Below are 26,727 nucleotides of genomic sequence, written 5' to 3' on the forward strand. Positions count from 1 at the left end.
TTCCAGACCTCACCGCCACCTTGAGCTGTAACCGTTTACATCAGTGACACCTTTAACTTAACAGCTTTAGTTTGCAATAGACTAGACCACTATCATACAACACAATTTCCGGTTCATCTTTGTTTTTTAAATAAATTCACGAACTTTTACTAAAAGTTTTTAGGACTCAAACTCTTTGGACAGAGTCTAATTCAGAAAAATACCAACAAAATTAAAAATTCAATCGTGATAATACTTTTTAATACTTATTAAGGGTCTTGATTTTCCCAAAATTGATTTATCAACTTTGAATACTTTTCAAGACACCGCGGATACCCTGTAGTAGTCACTAGTCACTCAGACGCTAAGCGAGAAGGCTGTTGTGTTACACAGAAACAATGGACAAGAAAATAAGCAAACACAGTTGCATGTTACACTTTACTACTATTAGTGTCAATGATCAAATTAAAACATCTATCATGAAAATTGCACATACTTTCCACCTACATCTTTGACACACAAAAAGTGCTGTTTTAAAAACACTGAGATCTCTCAAAAGTACATTTGTTTAACTTTTTTAGTATTCTTCTGTAGTATAAAAATCACCAAGGGCAATAAACCCAAGAAGACATAGATACACCTGTGTCACTATTGTAGTGTAAACATTTCTCATTCATTATAAAACTCTACTGACAAGTCAATAGAATTGTGCACTGGATAAAAACCATCAAAGGCAGGTAAATAACATTAGTAAAAATAGTTGTAGAGCTACGGGGGGTTCAAGAACATCGTCGTTAGATGTTCTTCTCCAATTCTTTTAGCAGCTCTCTGAAGCTCGTCACGTACCACGAACAACTTTCCTTGACAAACTGCCTGACGACATTTCCTCCGAATCCAATGAAAGCATTCTGAAAAACAATCAATGTAGAGTTAGGAACACAGTTTAAAAGGCAACAACGGCTATTCCTTTTCAGCAAATCCAGTCAACTCGCTTCATAGGCCCTGGCCCTCCTGACAATTAAGTATTGTCATCTGTTGAACAGAAAGCTATATTCCATCTAGCAAAGACGTCTACCATCTACAATACCAGCTGGTCAGTGTTAAAGGACAGCTTACTGCGGGGGGGCAGGCCTCTAGGCCTCTAGGTAACTTACTGCGGGGGGGCAGGCTTCCAGGTCTGTGGCTCCGTCTCCGATCATCACCACGTTCTCAAAGCCGTGCTTCTCCCTCAGCATGCTGATCACTCTTCCCTTCCCTCCGCTCTCCGCTGTGGGCTGGGCCTCGTCAAAGCCAGCGTACTCACCTAGAGAGGACAGCAGGTTTGAATTACACACATGGAGGGAAAGAATCAGACTGACCCAAGCTACTTTAACTGCACAGAGTCACTTTGATTTTATTTATTTGATAATCAAAAACTGGTCCCGCCGGAGACAACCCCCGGCAGGGGCTCCCCGGGGGTGGGGGGGGTCCACCGCTGGGTGCTGGTAGACAAACTGGCTAGTAGTCGCTCTATGAGTAGAGGGCTGCAAGGGAGTTTTCCTGGCTACACAGTGTACAGGTTTTTACTTTTGCCTGCTTGCGGCTCTGTCAGTATGTGAAGCGCATTGAGTTGCATCTTGTAAGAAATGCGCTATACAAATAACATTTGATTTGATTTGAAGTTACTGCACCGAGTCACTTTGATTTGATTTATTTGATCATCAAAAACGGGTCCCGCCGGGGACATCAGTACAAACATGAAAATCGATTTCCATAACTATTAAGTAGGCATCAAGGACATGCGCTGTCTGCGGAGGGGAGGGGCATCAGCAGCGACACCTCTCACCACCACAGACACCTCTCACCACAGCCAGGGACTGTCTGCCCTCCTCCCATTGGCTGTACAGGAGTCTAGACCTATCGCCCTTGTCCTGTCCATACCATACTGTACATCATAACTGTACACATCATATTGATACTCATCTCATGTATGTTCACCTTTTATATTTTCTTTATTTAGACCCAACTGTAATACCTCATTCTGTAACAACATGCACTGTCTACATATCATGTCTTTTGCACTCTCTCTGGTTAGATGCCAAACTAAGTTTCGTTAGTTCCCAGTACTCTGAATCTTACCTAATCCAATGTAGAGATCACACATTATGACCATAATGTGATTCTGTTTAATGTATTTTTGCCCAAGGCCCAAAGGCCCACTATCCAGGATATTCCTGTTAGCTCTTGTTTCTCCAACTCTGCTACAGCCAGTACACGTTCAGAAAGAAGCCTTCCTTTTCTAACAGTTTTGCCGCTTCAACAGCTCCAGTTCCCTCCCAGCAGACCATGGATCAGGTAGATAGTTTTAATGTGATGTGGCAGGTAACCCTGTGGCTCCCTATTCCAAGAAAAAGGGTTAGCCAGAGCCACTCCCTAGCCTGGCTAAATAGTTACATCTTCCCATTAAACCCCAGGATTTGTGTTTAGTATGATCTAATGATTGCTTGAAAGATATTAGGTGTTGGATGTACCAGACATTTTTACAATAGAATGACAGTAAATGTGAGCTAGTCATATTTAGCCCTCCTAGCTCCACGGTGGCAATACAGGACAGTCTTGTCTGTCTGTCTACCAATGTCATATCTTCAGCTCCAAACCTAAGAGTGTTTTTGATTTCGCGCAATTTCGAGAAACAAATGAATCGGGAAACATTTTCCAAAACACAGCCTTTCTTGTCATTTGCTGAGCTAGAAGAAGTCATCCATGCTTTCATTTTCGTTTAGATTATTTCAACTCCCTCTATTCTTCCCTCAGTAAAAAGTCTCTCTCATGGTTACAGAGTCCAAAATGCAGCAGCTAAACTTTTAAACAAGTATTTTGTTTTTGTTTACATGTTGACACTCAAATGTCCCAAACATCTCTAACCACCTCAACGTTGAGGAGCTGGCACTGAGATGTGTAACCCCATGCTCCCAGTATTTAACCACAACAGCACAACCACACCATCCAGACATTAGGGCTTCTTTTCATACGGCACATTGTTTGGCTTAGCCCAGGGTTAACAAATGCATATGTTACGGTACATGTGGGGAAAACGGTACATGTGGGAAAACTAGGGTTAGATAGGTGCTACGTCGACTTGGTACATGCTGGCATGTGTAACCCTAACCCTAACCCTAACCCTAACCGTAGCACCCTAGCACCTAACCCTAACCCTAGTTTTCCCACATGTACCGTATTCCCACATGTACCGTAACATATTATAAGCTAGACCTGGATAAGAAAGCATAGTGTAGAAAGTCCTGTCCATAAAACTACAGTATCAACCTGGGTTGGGTCTGGTGGTGCTGCTCGGCTCTTACCATTGAAGTAGAACTTGAGGCGGTTGGCGTAGACGTGATGCAGGGGGATGTCGAGCTGCGTGGCCACGTGTTCCACGATACAGCGAAAGCCGCCAGAGATGAGGAACACTTTAACGTTGCGCTGGTGCAGGCTGTCGACAAGCTCCCTGGGTAGTTAAACGACAGTTAGGAAGGCAGGCAGTTTCCTCTCAAAACAAAAAACAACAAAGACATTTGATAACAGATCAATGCCACTTGCAACTTGATGGTTTATGTGTATTTGGTGGCGTTAACGTAGCAGTAGGTTTATGACAAAACAAAGCAGATACTTACTTAATACCTGCAGTCAGCTGGGGAGGGTGGTCAGTTATAAGTTTGTTCACTTGCTCCCGTGAGCATCTGATGATGGACAGGCGGTCGGTCAGAGCCGTTTTGAAAGTAACAGATCCACCCATGGCCTTGCGAGTCCTGAAATTTAGAAATGTAGAACACAATGTTCTCAGCAAGGCGATGAACTGTTTGACTATGAACTTTAAGGACACGAAATACCAGTTGTATTGTAACAGTAGTCAAACTTAAGAACTTTCTATTCACAGTTGTCAAGTCAAATCAGAGTGAATAGCTACAACACATACATCTCTGTGACCGCGTCCCCAACCCCACAGAACTTGGCCAGCTCATCGATGCCCTCCTCCCTGATCACGGTGCTGTCCACGTCGAAGCACACCGCGTCTGCCCTCCGGAAGATCTCCATCGTCTGTGATAAAGTCATTCTGCTGAAAAAATAACAAGATAAACCCTTTTTAGACACAAACACCTCTGTTGGCTCTCCCTTGACTAGGAGCAATCTGGGTCACAGTGGCAATGTCTACAGTGTGTCACTTAGATGAGTGGGAGAAGGATAGATGATTTAATTTGACCACATAGACATTATTATAGTATCAAGAAGTCATGTGATGGAAAAACGTGAACTTGATAATAAGCCTCTGGAGAATGTGTTTGTTAGGCTGGGGGAGAAGGAAACCGGGTATGATTGAATTGAGATCTGCAAAACGCATGGTAGAAATTAATTATGTATTCAATGCCAATGCGCGTCAACATGTATCGACTTGGTTAGTAGTTGTACATCCGTAATAGCGCAAGATCTGTAATTTTCCATCTTTTTTAGTTCCCCCCAGGGACTCTGTAGGTAGACAGACAGGTCTATAGGTAGACAGACAGGTTGCTAAGGACAAACAGACTGAAGCTCAGCTTCTACCCCAGGGCCATTCAGGCCCTGAACACAGCAAAGACCTAGGTTCTAGGCCCTGGACAATCTAGACAATTTGATGGCAGCTACTGGATTGTAATCAAGTGCAATACTGAAACACAACTGTGAACATTTCAAACCTGCAAACTGCGACACTTTAAATGAATGTGCAATAACACTATGTGCAATATGACAACCCTCGGGTACATAAGGTTCAGAGAATAGGAAATGTTAGAATAGGTATAGCATAGCATAGAGTACAGCACAGTGTTTTATTTGTATAGTATAGTATAGTGGATAGTGTACATTTCCCTTCTTGTTTTTAGTATTTCTTTCCTAGCACCAGGGGAGCCACCCCTCCCAAATGTCGTTGTTTGGTACCTGTACTATATCAATGACAATAAAGACCATTCATTCATTCATTCATTCATTCATTCATTCATTCATTCATTCATTCATTCATTCATAAGGATCACGACAGTTGCACGACAGGACAGAGATACAATGTAACGAGCCCAACACGACTTCACAACTTTATCATCATTACCAATGAATTCGTCTAAATGTCAGCAAAACGTTTTCTGGGTAAATGAACATCTAAACCCTCTAATGCTGGTCTGGATACAGACTTTGACAAACAGCTGTATCCAGACCAGCATTAAGGCTTTAGTTGTTCAAAAACTATGGAAAATTACAGATCTTGCGCTATTACGGATGTACAACTACACTCTCACCAAGTCGACACATGTTGACGCGCATTGGCATTGAATGCATAATTAATGTGTACCATGCGTTTTGCGTTTTGCAGATGCAAAGTTTTTCATTCAATCACCGGTTGTTTGTTCTGTTCTGTTCTGTAACTGTTGCATCACCCAGCCAGAGAAACAAGCTGGCATCGCAGAATGAGAGATTTCTATAATTATTCACGTTTGGAATCACAAAGGAAAACCGGAGCAAAACATTTGCAATGAAACAGCCGTGGAACCGCAAACTCAACACCAAGGTTACACAACCAGATCTGAACCCATGCGAATGAATGAATTAGTGAATTACCTCTGAAAGGAATCCTTCTCTGTCCCCTCTGAGTCTCTCTTCTGCATAGGGGTGGAGGTGCAGCGAGACAGCGAGCACAAGTTACCTTTCTGCAACAAAATAATAATAAAATAATAAAAATTGTTTGTGCAAAATGTTCTCCCTGGCAGATAAAGCGTTGATATGCCACAGACAGACAGACAGACAGACAGACTTTCCCAGCTCGGACCGCTGCCAGATGAATAAGTTCATTGGAGCAGAAAAGAAAAGAGAGAAAAGCGCCGAGCGAATCAAAAGAAAGCCGGTACGTGAGACCCGCCTCCTGCTCTGTGATTGGCTGGGAGGCCGGGGGCCAGGGGGGCCCCCCGAGGTTCAGGGGGGGGCACAGTGTGTGCGTGCGTGTGTGTGTGTGTGTGTGTGTGTGTGTCTTGTGTCTTTTGTGTGTGTGCGTGTGTGTGTGTTGTGTGTCTTGTGTGTGTGTGTGTGTGTGTGTGTGTGTGTGTGTGTGTGTGTGGGGTGTGTGTGTTTGTGTGTGTGTGTGTGTGTGTGTGTGTGTGTGTGTGTGTGTGTGTGTGGCGGGGGGAGGGGGGCATTATTAACCATGGGCATTTATATGGAGTTGGTTCCACTCTTCTGGGAAGACTTCCAGCTTCCACTCTTCTGGGAAGACTTTCTACTAGATTGTACAATAGGGGGTGCAGGGATTTTCTCCCATTCGTCCACAAGAGCCACAATTAATGAGGTTGGGCAACTGATGTTGGGTGAGAAAGACTGGCTCGCAGTCATTTACACTTCATCCCAAAGGTGTTCGATTCTGGTTGAGGTCAGAGCTCTGTGTGGGTTAGGGTTAGGGTTAGGGTTAGGCAGGGCAGTCTCCCAAACCAAACTCGGCAATCCATGTCATTATGGACCTCATTGTGTACGGGGGCATTGTCATGCTGAAACCGGACAGGGCCTTCCCCAAACTGTTGCCACAAAGTGGGAAAATGGGCTTGGAAGGTATTTCTGGTTTGTCACGTGTGCTCCATTACAGCATTTATGATGACAGACAGGGTCTGGTGAAAGAGTCCTCAAGTAGGGCAGTGTCATTATGATTATGAAAGATTATGAAAGTGCAGATTGTAAGCTTTAAAATGATGTGTCATACATTGAAAATAGTTGAAGAAGATATGCTTATTTGAATGTTGGTACAACTCAAACCAAATAGCGGAGAAACTTGCTCTGAATCAAAACACACGCCAAACAGCTGCTAGTAGGCTAGCAGCTGAAAAGGAGCATCGCTACGAACATCTAACTGCCACAAAGTCACACAGTTACCACATCACAACATGCTGATAGAACACCAACATGCTAAAAACACACAACTACACATAACTAGATGATCACACAGTCTTTGCTTTTGAACACGTCCTAAAACGTATGTTTGTTTAAAAGCCATGTATCACTTACCCAGTAGCCTACGGCAGACGATACAGTGAATCCAAATCACTAATTAGAAGTATTTAGTGATCCTAAAACTGTTGTTTGATATATCGAGTGGGCACTTCAACACTTAAACTTTCATAATATGCAAAATAGTAATATTTGAGAATTGTCAACATGCAACTCTTTTCCCCAGACCGTGTCACTGACACATGTGTACAATCATAAGAGAGTTCTTAATGTCTAGTATTGATTCAAGGCTTGTGTTTGCCTTCGGAGTCTGTCTGCTATTGGTGTCTGTCAACACGAGGACCAAAGACACGTCAATGACAGTCAGGGAAGCCGGTATGAGGCTGAAATATCTGTGGGGAAAAAAATCTATCAGAGACAAAACCTTAAACCTACCAAAAACAACAGTTCAGAGCATCATTACAAGGACAGAAAGCACTGGTGAGCTCTGACATCACAAACGGTCTGGTAGGTAAGCCAATGAAGACTTCTACAGTGGATGACAGAAGAACGCTCCTCACCATGATTAAGAAAACTCCCAGAACAGGAAAGACCTGAACGTGTCAGAGACTGAAGGAAGACTTCCCCAGCAGGAGTACAGAGGCTGCACTGCAAGGTGCTAGTGTACTAGTTAGCCACAGAAACAGGACGTACAGACTACAGTTTGTTCAACGGACACAAAAGAGTCTGCAGAGGTCTGGAAAAAGGTTCTGGCTCACTTGTCTTCATTGACGACGAAGTTCAAGAGTTTTTTCAGGGTCAAAAAGAAGTGGAAAGTTGTCGACTGGCCAAGCCAATCTCTCCAGGTTTAAATCCTCTAACAGGAGATTTATGGAAAAACAAATGACAACTGGAGATGTCTGCTGCAGTACAGGCCTGATAGAGCGTCACGAGAAAAGATACTCAGCATCTGGCGGGGTCAAGGGGTCACAGACTTCAGGTAGTTATTGCATTGTTGAGGAAATACTAAACACGACTGCTTCATTTGCACATTTCATAATTCTGTCCCGTCACTCTTTGAGTGTAGAGCCAAAAAGAATTCAGAGACAGCGACATAGGCATACTAAAACCAACTTCTTCATAAGAAAGCATTAATTTAACAAGTCCATAGCATGTTTGTAGAAGAGGCGTGACACTGTCTAGAACAGAAAAACATACTACTACTTATTTAGCTTGAATTAAAAACATGATGTTTCAGTCTCACAACCTTCGTCAGACCATAGTACGCCACGCCACGGCACATCCCACTGAAGGAGGAGAGCCACGGCACCTAACTCAACTCCCACTTAACTCCCACTTAATTCCAGTGTCTTACCTTGGAGTTTAGGTCTGGAGCACTAGGACATGTGTGAGGTCTTTCATTAAGGTTTTTTCCCCCAACGGTGTCACTCAGTGTTCTCTGTAGTGAACCAACGGCTGCTGCAGACGCTGCGGTCTGGGGTGTGGGGATGACATGATTACATACAGTACATACACACACACACACACGCACACACACACACACACACACACACACACACACACACACACACATACACAGGTCTGGGGTGTGGGGATGACATGATTACACACACACACACACACACACACACACACACACACACACACACACACACACACACACACAGGTCTGGGGTGTGGGGATGACATGATTACACACATACACACACACACACACACACACACACACACACACACACACATACATACACATGTCTGGGGTGTGGGAATGACAGTGTTGCAATTACAGTGTTGAGAAACAACTTAATCCCCTGTAGCATAACCAGATGAAATCTTACCTTCAGTATGAACACAAACCTTCAGATCCTCTGGAATGTTTTTAGTTGCTGCTGCTGTATTTATGTATTTATTCTGAGAGAGAGCAGGCATGTCATCCCTGAAGGGCTACGGTCAGACAGCAATGGACACACAGATTCTACAACACTAGTTGTTAGCTAGTAACTAGCCAGCCACATGGAATGGTTTTGAAATGTACTTTCGATAGCAAACTCATCTGAAGTGGAGAAAGAATTCCTGTTTGTTGGTCATAATATGACCTATATGACATAATTATGTCCCTTTGACTGTCTTATCCGTGGACACTCTTATCACCAAACTGTTGCTGTGTTTGTTCTTCTGTGTTTGCATTCTTGCAATTATCTTTTCTTGTAATGGATTATACCAAGAGTGTTTAGCCTATGACCTCACTTTTCTCCATGTAATAACCTGTTGCCTGGTTGCCTGGCTCCAGAGTGTAGTCGTCCCCTGATGCTAATTCTAGACAGTTGAATGTAATCTCAGCAATACTACATTTGCACTGTCACTCCTCGATTGTTGGGGCGGCTGTGGCGCAGGAGGTAGAGCCGCTGCCTAATGATCGCAAGGTCGGCAGATCGGCGGTTCGAGCCCCGGCTGGCCACATGTCGAAGTGTCCTTGGGCAAGACACTAAACCCCAAAATTGCTCCCAGTGAGCGGGGCCGGTCGGCGCCTTGCATGGTAGCTTGCAGCCATTGGTGTGTGAATGTGTGTGTGAATGGGTGAATGAGAGGCCGTTGTAAAGCGCTTTGGATAAAGGCATAGCTATATAAGTCAGTCCATTTATGATGAGTGATGGGTATTGTGGTGTGAAATAGCAGCACTGTATGCCATACAGCGGGATCCATAAGTTAGCCAGCTAACCCTCCTACAGTAAGATGCATGGTTTTTAAATGATTTGATTTATTAGAGTGAATGTATTATTTATTAGCATCAAAAGCATCAGCTACTCTTCCTGGGTTCCACACAAAACATATACAAGAAACCATCACAAAACATAAAACAAAGAAGAAAAACATCAACATACAGAACAACAAATGACAAAAACAAAACGACCAGACCACCGGGAAGTCATCTAGCTGTGATATGCTGTGTATACTAGGATCTGCCGGTCAACCAGATTGATTGATATTATTGATATCAATTCCCTTATCGATTCCTAATAATTTTCTGTGTGGAAAACATTCAGGCCTACTCAGGTGTTCAGCGTCAAAGCAGCTGTTTCGTTATCTTGAGTCTCTGAACACAGTGTATAACATTTGAACATAAATACATAAATAAATACAATACTTGAGCAGCTGTTGAATTACCTGCATACATACACACAGGTGTTTTTACAAGCAAGTGGGAGATCATTTGTAAAACTGGAGTGGTCCTGTGTTGTGCTACGTTACACACCTCTGACTCCGAGTGTGATCCAAGTGGATACTACACACTGCTGCTGCTGAGGTCACCACATACAGGTTATGTGCTTTGTATGAAGCTCAATCAGGTGTGTTGATGTTGAAAACTAGATGATCTGAATATTTTTAAATCAGGTTTAGACTTTAATAAATAAATCTGAATCAAAAATACATATATTGAAAGTGTTATCAACACTCCCTATCAACATTCACACTCTCCTTTAAACATCATGTTCAAATAAAAAGACAATGCACATGTTTAAGTACATGCTGTTTCAAGTATGCAGGCTCATTGCACTTCCTAGCAACACTGAAAGGAGAGACAAACACTACATAGCGCTAAGAAGCTTCACACGCTTTGCAGGCAGAGAACAGTCTTCACTTCTAGTAGCCAGATAGCATCCTCCTCTATACAGGGATATATTATGGCAAACTGTGGCTTTTTATTTCAATACAATATCTCAGACTCTATCTGCCCATAGGACTGAATAGAGAAGGATGCTATCCCGCTACACTTCAAGTCGTCTTTAACATGACACAATTGTGCCACAGCCCAGAAGCAGACACAACTACCCTGTTTTTAATAAGCTCAACATGTTGAACAATTCACCTTATTAATCATTATCACAATCAGGTTATGTACTTGATTGGACTTTTCAGAAGAGCACAATGTTTCAGAACACTCCACAAAGCAATGACAGAATGGACAACGTTCTAGAACACAGTAGAATAGAATAGTCTTCTTCTCTATAAGCCTGAGAACAGGGGTTTCAAAAGGGATGTGCATTATCATTATGATGTCACAGTTATCTTCAAAGGGGTGTTGTTCCGCTCCTTCTAGAACCTCCATCTCCATTACACTGCTCAACACGGCACCCCGGCGTTTCTATGAATAGACCTTGGATCTATAACAAGTCTTCTTTTGGATCAATCCATTATTAATCTATACGGTTCTAACAGTCAAAGCTACCAAGCTGCCAAGTCATCTCAACCCCACCCCACCACACCACACCACACTTCTGATAGCAACTGAATCAATGGATCCTGATGCTACGTCTAAAATAACTGTTACAATACTGCTTCAGTGCAACCGCCATTACAGTAGTGATCTTTTAACACTAGAAGTATTTTTTTTTTAATATCTTTGCACTCAATAACATTTCAGGACCCTCCTTTCATGACTTTACCTAGATATGTGCGTCCTACCACCCAGTATCCTTACATTTTCAAAATCACTTCAGGATAAGATAGTATAAAGCTGTTTTTCTGTGTAGGAGGCAGGCAAAAAAAAAGAAGCACCCTCTAGTGATCTCTGTGTGTAAATAGCAGATTTACATTCTAAAAAGGGGGGTCTATTTGACCCCCAAGGCGGCTCTACTAGTAGGTAAAATAGGCACGGCTGTTGTAGTGTTAAAGCTGTTTGATTCACACCTGGCTGGAGGAACCACCAGAGGCAGCAGCAGCAGTAGCAGCACTACCATGTGTGCAGGGGAGAGTCCTCCGACTCGGCAGCGATGGACAGCAGGATGGCCTTGGGCGTGTTCTCAAACAGCGCGGCTCTGTTCTGCGTCTGGCCCTTCTTCACCCAGTGGCCGTAGATCTTGAAGGCGCAGGCGTCGATCAGCTTGCGGATGGGCTTGACGGCGTACGGGTCGCTCTTGATGACCTCCTTAGTGACGGGCTTGGCGCGCCGGTAGTTGCAGTAGATGCGCATAGTAGCGAGCACTGTCAAGGCGATGACCTGGGGACGGCAAAGGGCGATGAATAATCAATAGTCGTTAACCTTTTGGGTTCTGTGGTTTTTGTGTTGTTGTTATGTGTTGTATTAGATGTGGTTTAGTTGGATATGCTGACCAGGGCTCATTTAGAAAAGGAGATTTCTAGTTTAATGGGACCTGGATACATAAGGATAAATGATGGATTTGAATGAAAGGTATGTGTGCATCTAGGTACTTCAACATTGTCCATGTCACTCATCATGATAGCCCTTGCAATTGTTTGCCTGATCGTTTCAGATTAACAATAAAAGCAGACCAGTTGAGGTACTCTACATGGCCAAAAGTATGTGCACCCAACCATATCACCCATATGTGACACAGTCTGATCATTTGGTCTGCATGTCGGCATCCAATCAAAACCTTCTGACTTTTCTTTTGCGAAACATGGAACTACGTTTCAACGTTGTTGAGAATCACAACACAAACTCGCTAGTCAAGCCAAAATACTGCAACAACGCAATGGATTAATCCCCACTGCTACCTAGTTAACTACAACACTACTTTACATTGTCAGCAGGCTCACAAAACAAGCTGTGTTAGTTGACTAGCGATGTGTCGTTGATTTTCTACAATGCGGAAGTGTACATTTTCACATTTCCGAAAAAAAGGTCAGATCATTACATGGGATCCCGACATGAGGACCAAAGCATCAGAATGTGTCACGTATGATGTGCTTGTTGAACATCTCATTCCAAAACCATGGTCAATAATATGGAGCTGGTTCCCTCTGTGCTGCTAAAACAGCCTCCACTCTTCTGGGATGGCGTTGGGAAGGTGTTTTCAATGGGGTTGAAGTCAGGGCTCTATGTAGGTCACTAAACCATGTCATTATGGACCTCGCTTTGTGCACTGGGGCATTGTCCTGCTGAAACAGAAACAGGCCTTCCCCAAACTGTCGCCACAAAGTTGGAAGCGTACAATCCTCTAGAATGTCATTGTACGCTGTAGCATTACAATATCCCTTCACTGGAACATAAGGGCCGAGCCCAAACTATGAAGAACAGCCCCAGACCAGAATTCCTCCTCCACCAAACTTTACAGTTGGCACTCTGCATAGGGCAGGTAGCGTTCTCCGCCAAACCCAGGTTTGGACAGACGATTTTTACGCGCTACACCCTTCAACACTCCCGTGGTGGTCCCGTTCTCTGAGGTTGTGTGGCCTTCCGCTTCCCAGCTGAGCTGTTATTAACAGCACTTAGCCACTTACGGTTTGAAATGTGGCAAACTGACTTGTTGGAAAGGAAAGGTGGCATCCTCTGACAGAGACACATTGAAAGACACTGAGCTCTTCAGTACGACCCAGCTCTACTGCCATTGTTTGTCTGTACAGGTTCCATGGCTGTATGCTTGCTTTTATGCACTTGTTAGCAATGGGAGTAACTGAAATAGCCAAATCCACTAATTAGAAGGAGTGTCCACATACTGTTGGCAGTGTGGTGTGTAATTACGGTAGCAGGAGGGAGAGAGGACTTGCTAACACACAGTCACAATCAAACAAAAGAGCGGGGGGGTCCAAAACCAGGTATGTATGTACGCAGAGCTGCCAAGTCTCATGCTTTGGCCGTGAGACACACGCATTTCAACCAGTTCTCACACTCTCATGCCACACCTCAAATTTCTCACGCCGAGAAATAACAATTGTTTGCGGGACTTTTATTTTTGAAATTCCTTTAAATACCGCCATCGATTTATTGGACAGAGTAGTAGTAGAGAAAGACAGGAAGTAAGGAACTGAAGTAATGCCCTAACCCATGCCGACATAAAATGTTCACAGTAGGCCATGGTGCTACACCACTGGACCCCCCCCCCCCCTCCCAGGCCACAAGTGTTCTGATTCTATTTCTGATTGTGATTAAGCCGGTCCAGTTCTGTCGTACCTTGAACTTCCTCAGGGGGCTGAAGTGCCGTACCTCCGCCACCACGTACTGCTGGAAGAACGGGTGGTTCAGGGCGTCGCCGGCCGTGTAGCGCTGCTCAGGGTTCACTACCAGCAGCCTGGAGATCTGAGGACAGCCGGCAGGAAGTCATGGATCAGCTCTGTGGCAGCGTGCAGCTTTCATAGCGAAAAATTGGAAATTAACTGTTTTTTCTGGGTGGGGCAGTCCCACTCATATTTTTCTTTTTATTGTGATAGAGACAGCATAGATTATGACAGGAAGGATGGGTGAGAGAGATAGAGAAGGGATGACATGCAGGATATGTCCGTGGCCGGAATCGAACCGGGAACCCTGCGGTTACATGGTCAACGCTTAACCCGCTACGCCACCTAAGCGCCCCCGGAAATGAACTCTGTTGGGGCAGGAAAGGGTTTCAGGGTTTCCTGTGTCTCACCAGGTCTTTCACCGTGTCGGAGCGGTCCTCCCACTCCGGAGAAGAGAAGTCGTAGTTCCCGGCCAGGATCATACGGAGCATCAGCATCTGTTTCCTGTGCCAGAACGGAGGGGAGCCGGCCAGCAGAGTGTACATGATCACCCCAGAGCTCCACCTGGAGGCAGAACACAACATCACATGATCACCCCAGAGCTCCACCTGGAGGCAGAACACAACATCACATGATCACCCCAGAGCTCCACCTGGAGGCAGAACATCACATGATCACCCCAGAGCTCCACCTGGAGGCAGAACACAACATGATCACCCCAGAGCTCCACCTGGAGGCAGAACACAACATCACATGATCACCCCAGAGCTCCACCTGCAAGCAGAACACAACATCAGGACCGCATGTCACACTACAGAGCTGAGCTGAGCCAAGCCAAGTTGAGCTGTACTGGACTGGTCAGTTGCTTAAACAGTGCTGGAATGTGCTATTATCTATTAACTAGTAACTATTATAACAACTGAGGGGGAACATCTCTGCAGTACCTGAACATCTACAAGTGCACTTGTGAAATCAGTTAAAATGTTTTATTGTACATGTTTAGTTGGTTTTACACTGTTGCAACTGAGCCTTAGTGCCTCCTGCCTAAAATAAGCTTACTGTAACCTCACATTTCTGTAAAGCATTATTTTTTTGTTGATTTGTCCTTTAACAATGTTGATGGAACACCCCCCTGGTGTGTTGTGTTGCCTAGCATTCCTCTGACCTCAACAAGCTCACAGTGTTGATTCTCAAACAATATTTAAAACGTGTGTGCATGAATATAGCCTAAAATACATATTTGAGATAATAGGGGATCTTTCATTGAGCTCTCCCTCTCCTGTCCTGTCCTGTCATATGTAGATTAAAGGTGTAACTAGAGCAGTAAAACATAAACGGACAACAAAACCAAAAGCCTAGTGAATCACATACGCAATGTAAACTCCAGCATATGGGGGCACATATCATAAAAGACTACATTTCCCAAGAGCCTTTGCATGAGTGTTGCAGAGGCACACAAGTGTGGGTGCTCACATGTCGACAGGAGTTCCGTATCCTTTGTGGTGGGGGTCCATGGAACACTCGATGATCTCTGGGGCCAGATACCCAGGGGTCCCACACACCTCTGAGTAGAGAAGGAATACAGGCTGTTGAATACCAGTTAGAATAACAGCCACAACATGAACGGAACATAAGTGGAACAGAAGTGGATATTCTGTGCATTCTAAATTCAAATTCTGTAATTCTAAAGACATTAGTATCGAATCTGTAGAGATGATGTCTTGGAATACATTTTTACATGTACTGTATGTTGTGTGTATGTGTGTGCATGTGTTTGTGTGTGTGTGTGTGTGTGTGTGTGTGTGAACTTGCAATTAACAAGAAATTAACCTAATTATTGCAGCTTTAAAATAAGAAATTATGAAATATGACAGAAAATACAATTCTTGCACGACCATCAAACCTGACTGAATCCCCCTGATTATCTGATCTCAAAGGTTTCTTGTAAGTTTCTCAACATTAAATGTTGAACATTAACCCTTATTAACAACAACTTATTAGCCATCAGTAATATTTATCAGAAGTGCATTCTTCTACTTTTTGTTTATTTGTTACACATTAATACTAAATAATACTAAATCAATAATACTATTTAGTAATTTAGTAATACTAAATCAATAGTAAAGCAGTTGAAAGTAATTCTTAAAATATATTGGATCAATATTTTTTTTTAAACAGACTCTGTATGCTACGGAGCCCCCCTGGAGTCACATGGTAGAAAAAAATGTATTTGATGTGTGAATCCGTTCCCTCGGTTTAGTAATCCGTTCCCTCGGTTTAGTAATTTGTTAGGGTTAGGGTTAGGGTTAGGCCCTACGAGCCAGAACGATCGCAAGTATTCTAACCCTAACCCTAACCCTAACCCTAATCCTTGCGATCGTTCTGGCTCTTTTCTACCATATGACCCCAGGGGGGGCTCCGTAGTATGCTTCTCTAGTGCCTCCCAAAACAGTCACAGTGTTCCCCTTTAAAAGGTCAACCCAGCTCAGAAGGTGGCGGGAGCAGCCGTGTCCAGTTGCACCTTAACCTTTGCCAGCTGAGCTAACAGCGGCGCGCGGGGGGGACGGGGCGTGAAACCAGACACAGGGGCCTGGACTTACTAGAGAGGCTTACCCTGCGTAGCACTGACAGCTAGTGTTCACACAGGATTAAACTGACTGAACCTCTGGCAGTTCGTGACGTTAGAATTATAAGGTTCTATCTCCATTTTTGTAAAATTTAGTTTTTTACATAATCTGATCCATTAGGTGTTTATTAATGCCTGTGTGGTGTTATTTTTAAAATGTTGACCTTTTTTAGTTAGTAATTAATAAAATACAAAGGTTCCATCTCACAGAACATAATGGAATGTAAAAACTTTGACGCTCAATATCTCTGAACTGCCCTAAACGGAGATAGAACCTTATCATTCTAAACGGAGATAGAACCTTATCATTCTAAGCTCACGATATGGCTATCAATATATACACTATTTGTATTATTATACCATTGTTATATTCATATAATAATGTTATATATCTATATCTATGTATATATACATATATTTATATACTTGTACTTTCGTAATAATTAACAATATTGTTGCTACAGTAATCACAGTGTTGCTACACTGGTATTTGATTAGATTTATTCGGATCCCCATTAGTTGATGCAAAGCCTCAGCTACTCCTCCTGGGGTCACACAGAACATCTACAAGAAACCATCATAAATAAAACCTATAACAGAGAAGAACGACATGACGCTATGGTATAAGGTTTGGTGTGTGTGTAAGACACGAATAAACGTGGATTTCATGCATTTCAAGTGGCATATTTGTAATCATGACGACTAGCCTGGTCTAAGAATGCATTTCATCATGTTAATTCCCAGTATAGTGAAAATACCATCGCTCATCCGTGATCAGACTTAGCTGGGGTGCTGCAGCTGAAGAGTATCAAATAGAGTGCAAGAAAGCAGCATCTGCACACTCAAATCTGTGAAAAAACCCGATAAGGTTTGGCAACTTAATGTTACTTAAAGTTTTACCGATGTAACTGACCGTTGAGGGTCTTTCCAGGGTCCAGCTGCACAGAGAAGCCGAAGTCTGTCAGCTTGATGTTCATGTCGTCGTCCAGGAGGATGTTCTCAGGCTTCAGGTCCCGGTGGACGATGTTCTGGTCGTGGAGGAACTTGACCACCTCCAGCAGCGCACGCATGATGTTCCTACAGGCCCACCAGAACACACCAGTCACTCATAACCCACATCACTCGCAAAACGATTCACTAAGAACCAACCGGTGTGTTATTCTTCATATTCAAATTATTCTGATGATTGGTGGAGGCTGGTGGAGGTAGAAATCGGAGGACAGGCTCATTGTAATGAATCGAATGGGAGAAGGTATGGTATTACATGTTTGATACTAGTCCTCATTCCATTCCAGGCATTACAATGAGCCTGTCCTCCGATTTCTACCTCCACTAACGTACATTGCTGCTAGGCACATCTCTCGTCATACTCGTTGGTCTCGTTGCAATGTTATTTAAGGCCTTTAAGTATCTCAAGAAGATGAATGAATATAGAAATGAGAGGGTTAGGGTTATGACCTGGTTTCTTTCTCACTTAGAGTAACTTTTTCTGTGAGGTAGTCGAAAAGCTCTCCCCTCCTCATCCTGGGAAAGAAAGATATTGAAGTTATTGTTATGCACTAGTTACAATGTCAAGCTACATCTTAAACCTTTACATGATATCAGATACTAATGGAGCTACTTTACTGATGGGAGTTAGGTTAGTAAAAGGTCAGAGAGTCCTGTGTCTCTCTGCTGTTTATCATCACTGTTCTAAATCACCCCTGAATCTAAACGTGAGACGGTCTGAAAAGGTCTGCATGTCGGCAATTCTAAGTTATTATTAGTGTAAGCTTGATGTAGTGTAAGCAAAGTAGATGGTTATTATCAGTTATTGTGTAAGCTTGATGTAGTTATACAAGTTATTATTAGTGTTATTGACATGTATAAGCAAAGATGTAACCCCTCCCTCCCCTCCTTTCCTGTTGTCTCGTGTCCCCCTCCCCCCATCTCTGTAATCTTGTTTTCAATCATTGTAAAGTGCTTTGAGTTGCATCCATGTACGAAAGGCGCTATATAAATACAGTTTCACTTCACAAATAATTAGGAAATTGTTGGCAACTTACAGGTCAAAAACCAGGAAGAAAAAGGCTTTGGACACATAGCAGTCTTTCAGTTGAACTGTAGAGAGACGCAAAGACCTGTGAGACATGCTCAACATAGAAGGGTTAAGCAAGGAGCGGTTACACAACTTATCTGTCAATCTTTTTTTTTTTTCAAACAAAGCAAGTAAATGTACGTTCAACTTGTTCCTGGAGCAGTGGAGGAGGGCAAAGGTCAGATGTGTTCACCCCTGAGATCCCTTCAGACATTACCAAGTTACCCTTGAACTGAGGTAAACTGATTCAGCAGTTCCATGAGATCCACGCTAACCTCTACAACACAACATGACGTGCAGATAGAGGTGTTTTCATATTGTCTTCTTCTATGATAATTGCCAGATAGAGTGGAATAGAAAAGGACTAAAAAACGTGAATGTATGGATGAAGTCTATCTCTCTATGGATGAAGTCTATCTCTCTATGGATGAAGTCTATCTCTCTATGGATGAAGTCTATTGCTCCAATGGCATTTTGTTGACACTGATTTCCCCTTTTAAGGGTGAATAATCAATGTCTCCTACTAACCCTAACCCTACTGTATGTGACAGCAGCTGGTGAAAGTGGGAACAAGTCGGCAACAATCAATGACACACTTGCTAGTCAAGCCAAAACAATGCAATGCATTTGGTGAGTAATCCCCACTACTACCTAGTTAGTATAGAGTAGTGGGGATTACTCACCGAATCCATTGCATTGCAATGTTTTGGCTTGACTAGCAAACAACGTTGACATTTTTCAGAATAAAAGTCTGAACATTTTGATTGGTTGCCGACTTTTTCCCGCTTTCACCAGCTGTTGTCACATGAACAGAACTATATATGCATTCTGTATATAGCTTAAATGTATATGTAATGTACTATATAACATATATGTGTGTATATGTAATGTATCACACGTGTGTATAATAATAGGCATGATTCTGGATATACTTACTGATGTTCTCTTGTCCGTAGACTTTCTTGAGGATGTCTATCTCCTTCACCGTGGCCTCCCGGATCTCCTCCAGCTCCTCCGGGGTGATCTTGTCGGAGGGAGTGATGTCGATGATCTTGACCGCATAATTGGTCGACAAGCGTTTATCAACACACCGCCTCACCACACTGCTCACTCCCCTGAGGCGAACAAGGACAAAAGCAACATCAGCGTCTTATCGTCTTATCCAAGGCTACTCACATCGCTCACATTTCAAACATGTTATATTTGTACAGCTGGGTACTTTGGAAAAACATTTCTTGGAAAACAGTGTTCTACCAGGGATGTGAACCAACAACCCTCTGATCACTATTGTATTTAGTGTGGGATGTAATTCAACTATGATTTTTCTTTTTAAAATACACTCAACATAATGTGTCTACACAGAAAAATGTGTCAGCTCTGTGTTTTTACTAGAACGATCTGTACACTTGTAGAACAGGTTCTAAAGGTGTTATTCACTTAATCCACCTATGGGGACCTATTGAACTGGTGTCCCCTCCTGTGACCCCCTCCTGAAGATGACCTGGCTACACCCCTGCTAGTGGGACAAATGAATAACACTTTTAGAACCATTTTGTTCTATGAGTGTACAGATCATTATCTGAAGTAAACACGACAGAGCTGACTGACACATTGTTCTAAACACTGACAAGTCTATAATAACAAGTTCCACTTCAACGACCACCTGGGTTATTATGTGAATGCAACTTTTTTTAATTCTCTTACTATTATTCAATAGCAGCAAAGATCTTCATATAAATACTATACTTGCTGAGACACAAATATGTACATTTCAAGCCTGCAAACGGCGACACTTTAAATAAATGTGCAATAACACTATGTGCAATATGACAACCCTAGTCATCTATCTGTACAGTATAGTATAGTGAATAGTGTACATAGCCTTTATTTATGTAAACCAGCTCCTTCCCTTCTTGTGATTTTTTTAAAAGTGTTTTTTTTCCCTTTCCTAACACCAGGGGAGCCACCCCTCCTAAATTTCGTTGTTGGGTACCTGTACTGTAGCAATGACAATAAAGACCATTAATTCATTCATAACAAATGAAATATCTCAAAGCAAGTACATACCCTCAGAAATGTGAAGAAAAGGCTCAGTTATAAGTTATGTCTCTCTGCTTGAGGATACTGTGTGTATACAGTGTGACACGGTGATGTTTGTGTGATGTTCCACAGAGCACATGGACCCAATAAGCTCAGTGGTGCAGTGAGTCACAGGGGGGTAATGGTTGACTTATTCTCACACACACACACACACACACACACACACAGACACAGACACACACAGAGAGACTCAGACACACAGACACACAGACACAGACACACACAGACACAGAGACAGACACAGAGACACACACACAGACACACAGAGACAGAGACAGAGACAGAGACAGACACACACACACACACACACACAGACAGAGACCACAGACACAGACACAGGCACAGACACAGACACACACACACACACACACACACACACAGAGACACAGACACAGACACACACACACACACACACACACACACACACACACACACACACACACACACACGGGTGATGACTCCCTTTGGAAAACATGCAACTCCTCTTCTGAAGGAACATTGTATGCAAATACTGTTTCACATAATTGAACCTTTAGATTAGATTAGATTATTAGATTAATTTAATTATTTCGCTGTTTTGATATTGTCAGATCATGCAGCTCAGGGTACCAATGCTTGTTGGTTGACTATCGTCCTTGTCGATATTATCATTATTTAGTTGTTGGTTTTTTATTTGAGCTTTCTATATTGTCTCCCTGTGGACAGTAGTCATTTACATTCACATTCAGTAGTCAAATCTACTGTAGACCAGGGCTGGGCTGGGCACCAAAGCTTGCGGTCGACTGTTCTCTCTTTGACCTGACCCATCCTTGATGAAGCTGAGGGAGACATGTGACATGATGAATAATACCAGCAGAGGAACACGATGTTCTTATGACACCAGCGATGCCCAGGCCTGCGTGTGGTAATCTGAGTGAGATTACATAATAAATCCACACTGATGAATCATTGGCAGTGTCCAGTGCCAAACCTTTATCTCAAAACTCACTCAAGTGGACGCTGCCTAAACATTGGCCACTTGTGTTACATAACCACAGGCTGATCTGTCTAACGATCACATGTGACTGGGACCGGGGTTGGCTGAGTCTAGGCTGAGTTTAGTGTCTGTTTAGACGTTTCATTGAATCTGTCTATCTCAGATATAGATATCTATTGCGATCATTTATTTTGAAAATAATATATAGAAAATAGGTGCATGTTTTTTTAAAAAAAATGGTTTTACTTCATGTTATGACAATGTCATTTAATATAGAATCACTGCAGGATAAGATGGATGTGTTTTCTGAAGTGTGGTCCCCCTTCATATCTTTTATGGAAGAGAATCCATGACGTTATTTGAGATCCACTTTTTTATTTTTCCCTTTTTATTTTTAGTTTGCATTTATCTTTTAGATATAGGAACTCTTATATCTACATGGTTGTTGATGGTGGTAATGCCCCCCCCCCCCCTTCCCTCATTGCACACACATTTTTGTTTATTGGCATATGAAACTTTTGTTTTATTTTGTTTTTTGACTCTTTGCTGTTGTTTATTGTCTTGTTAGTTTGCGTGTTTTGTCTTTTAATTACTTTATTTTTCTTACTTTCTACTTTATGGAGTTATTTGTTTTCCCTTAATGTCTGTCCTTGTTGTGACGTCTAGATGTTTGTTGTTTGAAAATGTACCAAAATAAATAATAACAACAACAACAAAATGTATAAATGTCATACCTCCCCAGGATCTCCTTGGGGTCATATTTGTCATAGAACTCCTGGGCCTGTGCTGCCGCCCAGTCAGGGATCTCGTCCTCTTTGGTCATGTTGCTGCAGGCTGCGGGTTATCCAAGGCTACAACAGCTGGCAGCAGCAGACTAGAGAAAAACAAACATTTACATGTTTGGCATTTAGCAGACGCCTTATTCCAAAGCGACTTACAATCAATACATTTGAATACTAAGCAAGTGAATCATCAATCCACCAGTCGTAGCAGGAAGAGTAATCCAGCTCAGGCCCGGGGCCATTGATAGAAGGAAAAACCTTCTTCTAAACCTTTTTTAAGTTTTTTTTTACTGGAGAAACAGAGAAACAGTACAAACAGACACTTTGTAGAGAACAATGGCGCCTTTATTCTTCAACTGAGCTGCGCACCTACTGTAACTCATATAGCCTGAGGATAATGTCATGAAATGAGCAGATCACAGCAAATACAATACAGGCTACATTTTGATTTTGATGTTAACGTGTATGTATGCTCCACCCCCCCCGCAGGGAACCATGGCGAGAGGGGGGGTGAGGAACAAATATTGTTTGAAATATACATTTTATAATTAGTAAATTATTACTGTGCAATCTAGGGTGAAGGCTGGAGATTCGTTGTTGTGAAGCAACAGTTCCAATATTCTCTTGAATGCGTCAATAGTTCACCAGACAGTCAACAGGCATATCAGATATGGTGAATTATAATGCCGTCGCATTTAGACTTCCATAGAATCTGACGGATGAAACAGAGGAATCTAGATGTAGCGGGTTGCACCATCACCCTATAACATTTATTTAGCTTTGTATTGTCGTGCAATATCACAAAATATGACATTAAAAACTCCTATTCCTGCAGCAATCTCCTGTCAAACGCACCACTTGTCATTCATTTCGCCCATATCACTAGATGACCTTTCCAACTTATGCAACGCAGATATCTCAAACCCGTCTCCCTCCAGACCCTCTCTCACTCACTCACCGTGTCACTGCGTTAGTCTTTATTACCAAGGTGATTAATCCATCGCGACTCAAACTCTCATCACGAGTTATACATTAAGAGCGAAACAAGCGACTTGTTTTAAAGCTCATGTGATGTGAACAGCCTGTCTGCATGTGCCTGCAGTGGGAAAGGGCGATGGGCTAATGTCAGAAGCCCAAAATACATCACCGCTCTAAGGGCAGACAGACGCTCAACCCTGTACACACACACGTCTCATATCCATGTCCATGTGTCTCCATATCCATATTCATGTACACATGTCTCATATCCATATTCATGTCCACACGTCTCCATATCCATATCCATGCACTAACATACTTCACCAAGTCCCCGACAGTCACAACCACACATACATATTAAAACCCCTCTAGACCACCGCAGGGTTTGCCTGCATTTCATATACAGTGACATAATAGGCTGTTATGCTGTCAAATAAACATTAAATAATACAAATAATAAACAACATCATTCACAATTTAATGGCAGGCTACTAGGCATATAATAAATACGGTTCAAAGACCCACATGTAGCGTGTGTAGCACAACACAACAACATTGGCACTGATTGCCAAACATGATATTTTATGCCCCATAACAATGAACAAAAAACAAAGTCATCCAAGAGTGCTTTATTGAGAACTGTAGGCTATGCTTGTTACAAGCAAATTGTGATACAACCCTATTACAGAGGGGGGAATACGTCTAATTTATTTTGTGATCTGGGAGAAAAGTCAGTTAAAATACAAGCGCTAGGTTTACAACAGGTTAAAGCTAGTTAAGGTTAAAGCACTGAAGCTAGTTAAATACACCATGAGCTTAGAATGATAAGGTTCTATCTCCGTTTAGGGCAGTTCAGAGATATTGAGTGTCAAAGTTTTTACATTCCATTATGTTTTGTGAGATGGAACCTTTGTATTTTATTAATTACTAACAAAACAAAAAAAATCAACATTTTAAAAATAACACCACACAGGCATTAATAAACACCTAATGGATCAGATTATGTAAAAAACTCAATTTTGACAAAAATGGAGATAGAACCTTATAATTCTAACCTTATAATTCTAACGTCACGACATGACATCAGAGAACCTGCCTAATTTCAAATCAAAACAAACCATGCTACAAACCAATTATAAACATTATATATAAGACTATTATTACAACTTCACAGCATTCGCCTGAGAATAAATTATTTTATTGTCCATGATGATGATTAACAGTACCCAATCTACTGCCAAAATAAAGCAAGTCTATTGAGCATTTGTGAATTACATCTTTATTATTTAAACACTTGTGTATGTTGAGTTGAGTCTGTGCGTTCAGCGTGTCGGGGGATTCGTCTCTCTGTCACTAGGACATTCCTGTTGGGGACAAACAAAGACAAAAGTTACACAAGTGTGTCATTCTTCATATTACTCCAATCAGTGGAGGATTACATTGTAGTACCGCTGTAGTTTGTATGTTAACTTGTGTTTAGTTAAAAGACATTTCCAAATTGTTTGGGGCTAAGTTTGACATGTGTATTATAAAATAGAATTATTTTCAATGGATTCAGACTTGCTGTCTGGGGGGAGTGTGTATGTCACAATTCTCTTAGGGGAGGCTCACTGTCTTGGACTTTGAAAACCCCTGGGCTAAAGCATTGAAACCCCTGGGCTAAAGCATTAAACCCCTGGGCTAAAGCATGGAACCCCTGGGCTAAAGCATTGAAAACAGACTCTGAGCATTCAGCATGATCTATTCGAGACACGATGTGCTGGTTTTTTCGAAATTGAATTTTGTCCTCTGTCTCTACGTATGCCATTAATTATCAACCACCCCCTACCCCTCTACTAACAGGCAGCATATCTTTAGCCACCATGTTGGCAATTAGGGCAGTCGTTTTATTACTGTGGGTTTTGTCACACTTCTATAGCGTTGTTGGCGTGGAGCCGTGGTAAGATAACTGTGTTCCACATATCCCACACTCACACTGGACACTGGACACGATCGTCTATTTTCTTGAAGTGTGCCCAGGCGGAGCTTTAGCTGGACTTCGACATTGTTATCCTATTCCAACAACACTCTGTAACCTGACTTACACAACGCGCAGGTGAACGCAGGTGAATGCAGGTGAATGACGTCAGAGTCTCTTCCCGCTCCACACTCAGTAGTAATAATAAGTATTAATAATTACTGAACTATATTAATATTATGCTTTTGTATTGTGTATATTGTTTTTCTGTGCATGATTAATACAAAAACAACAACTAATAGTAATACAGAATGGACATTAGTTTTGTCCGTTAATTTGCATTTATTTGAATGGGGAAAATTTGTTAATGGTCCAAATGTTAAAAATCGACTTTGACCCTCAGGAACGATTAATCTATTATTCTGTCCCATCCCTATAAAATAGAATAACAATCAATGCAAATGAACACAGTTATAAGGACCCAATTTTGTCACAGACACTCAAACCTTGGTTAGGCTCAGATGTAATAATCTGATGCCTATTCCAGAAGTGATGCCTGGGGGAGAAGAGAAGTCTACCTCAAAAACAATCAATATGGGTCATATTGACCCACCCATCATTCTCTTTAGCTCCTGTGGCAGTACCTAAAGCCCCTGTCTACGCACACACACACACACACACACACGCACACACACGCACACACACGCACACACACACACGCACACGCGCACACACACACACGCACACACGCACGCACACACGCACACGCACACACACAAAGCCTTACCATTAAAGGACTTGCACTGCTTCAGCACCTCACTGAAGCCCTCGCAGAGTTTGAAGTCGCTCTGGGTCTGGGCACACTCGATGAACTGCTTCAGCTCGTAGGAGCAGGCCTGCTCCGGGGCCGGCTGCTGCTGGTACATCATGGGCTGTGGCTGCTGCTGGTACATCGGCTGTGGCTGCTGCTCCTGATATGAGAAACACAAAGCAATCAGAGATCGGAACAGTTACAGACTGTACAAGGAAGCCATCTTACTTTTCCAGGCCTATTTGGCACAGAATATAACACCATGGATTTAACTATCTCCATCATCATCATCACTATCTTATGGGGGTGGTAGCCAGGTAGCCTAGAGGTTAGAGAGGCCGGCCAGCAATCGGAAGGTCGCTGGTTTGATCCCCCCCACAGGAGGGAGCCGGATGTGAGCAGGTGACTGGAGGGTCGCTGGCGTCACATCTAAGGTGTCCTACCTCCTGCTGGCGTCACATCTAAGGTGTCCTACCTCCTGCTGGCGTCAC

The 26,727-nt window shown here is 42.6% G+C and overlaps 3 protein-coding genes across 5 annotated transcripts in view; all 3 read right to left on the reverse strand.

Annotated features, from left to right (window-relative positions):
- LOC308174082 (coiled-coil-helix-coiled-coil-helix domain-containing protein 2-like) overlaps window positions 1–26,727 on the reverse strand; it is a 78,994-nt gene that overhangs the window by 49,528 nt on the left and 2,739 nt on the right. The window contains exons 3-4 of one of the 2 annotated variants that reach the window (XR_013937916.1): window positions 26,213–26,396; window positions 24,546–24,832 (exon numbers count right to left, since the gene is read on the reverse strand). Coding sequence is in view for 1 of the 2 variants with exons in the window: in XM_080549136.1 (XP_080405262.1) it covers window positions 24,822–24,832; window positions 26,213–26,396 (195 nt within the window). In the remaining variant the exon portion in view is untranslated. Of the gene's footprint in view, window positions 1–24,064; window positions 24,833–26,212; window positions 26,397–26,727 lie in introns of those variants that run through there. The other variant, XM_080549136.1, reaches the window with a different exon arrangement.
- Window positions 232–5,793, reverse strand: LOC308173790 (phosphoserine phosphatase-like). 2 transcript variants are annotated; one of them, XM_080548845.1, is made up of 6 exons: window positions 5,602–5,793; window positions 3,935–4,072; window positions 3,633–3,767; window positions 3,321–3,466; window positions 1,134–1,282; window positions 232–887 (listed from the first exon to the last, which is right to left on the reverse strand). In XM_080548845.1, exons 1-6 carry the CDS (start codon window positions 5,646–5,648, stop codon window positions 774–776), a joined length of 729 nt encoding a protein of 242 aa, XP_080404971.1. In that variant the 5' UTR covers window positions 5,649–5,793; the 3' UTR covers window positions 232–773. The 2 variants fall into 2 exon arrangements, with proteins under 2 accessions (XP_080404971.1, XP_080404970.1); XM_080548844.1 differs by having other exon boundaries at window positions 3,935–4,075.
- LOC308174087 (phosphorylase b kinase gamma catalytic chain, skeletal muscle/heart isoform-like) lies at window positions 11,297–22,531 on the reverse strand (the record flags this gene model as incomplete). Its single annotated transcript, XM_080549141.1, has 9 exons — window positions 11,297–11,971; window positions 13,886–14,011; window positions 14,340–14,493; window positions 15,403–15,493; window positions 17,469–17,632; window positions 18,014–18,079; window positions 18,601–18,655; window positions 19,569–19,747; window positions 22,443–22,531. The coding sequence occupies 9 exons, from the start codon at window positions 22,529–22,531 to the stop codon at window positions 11,705–11,707; spliced, it is 1,191 nt and encodes a 396-aa protein (XP_080405267.1). The 3' UTR covers window positions 11,297–11,704.

The sequence above is a fragment of the Nansenia antarctica genome (genome assembly GCF_963989245.1).
Source record: "Nansenia antarctica genome assembly, chromosome: 19".
Lineage (NCBI taxonomy): Eukaryota > Metazoa > Chordata > Actinopteri > Argentiniformes > Microstomatidae > Nansenia > Nansenia antarctica.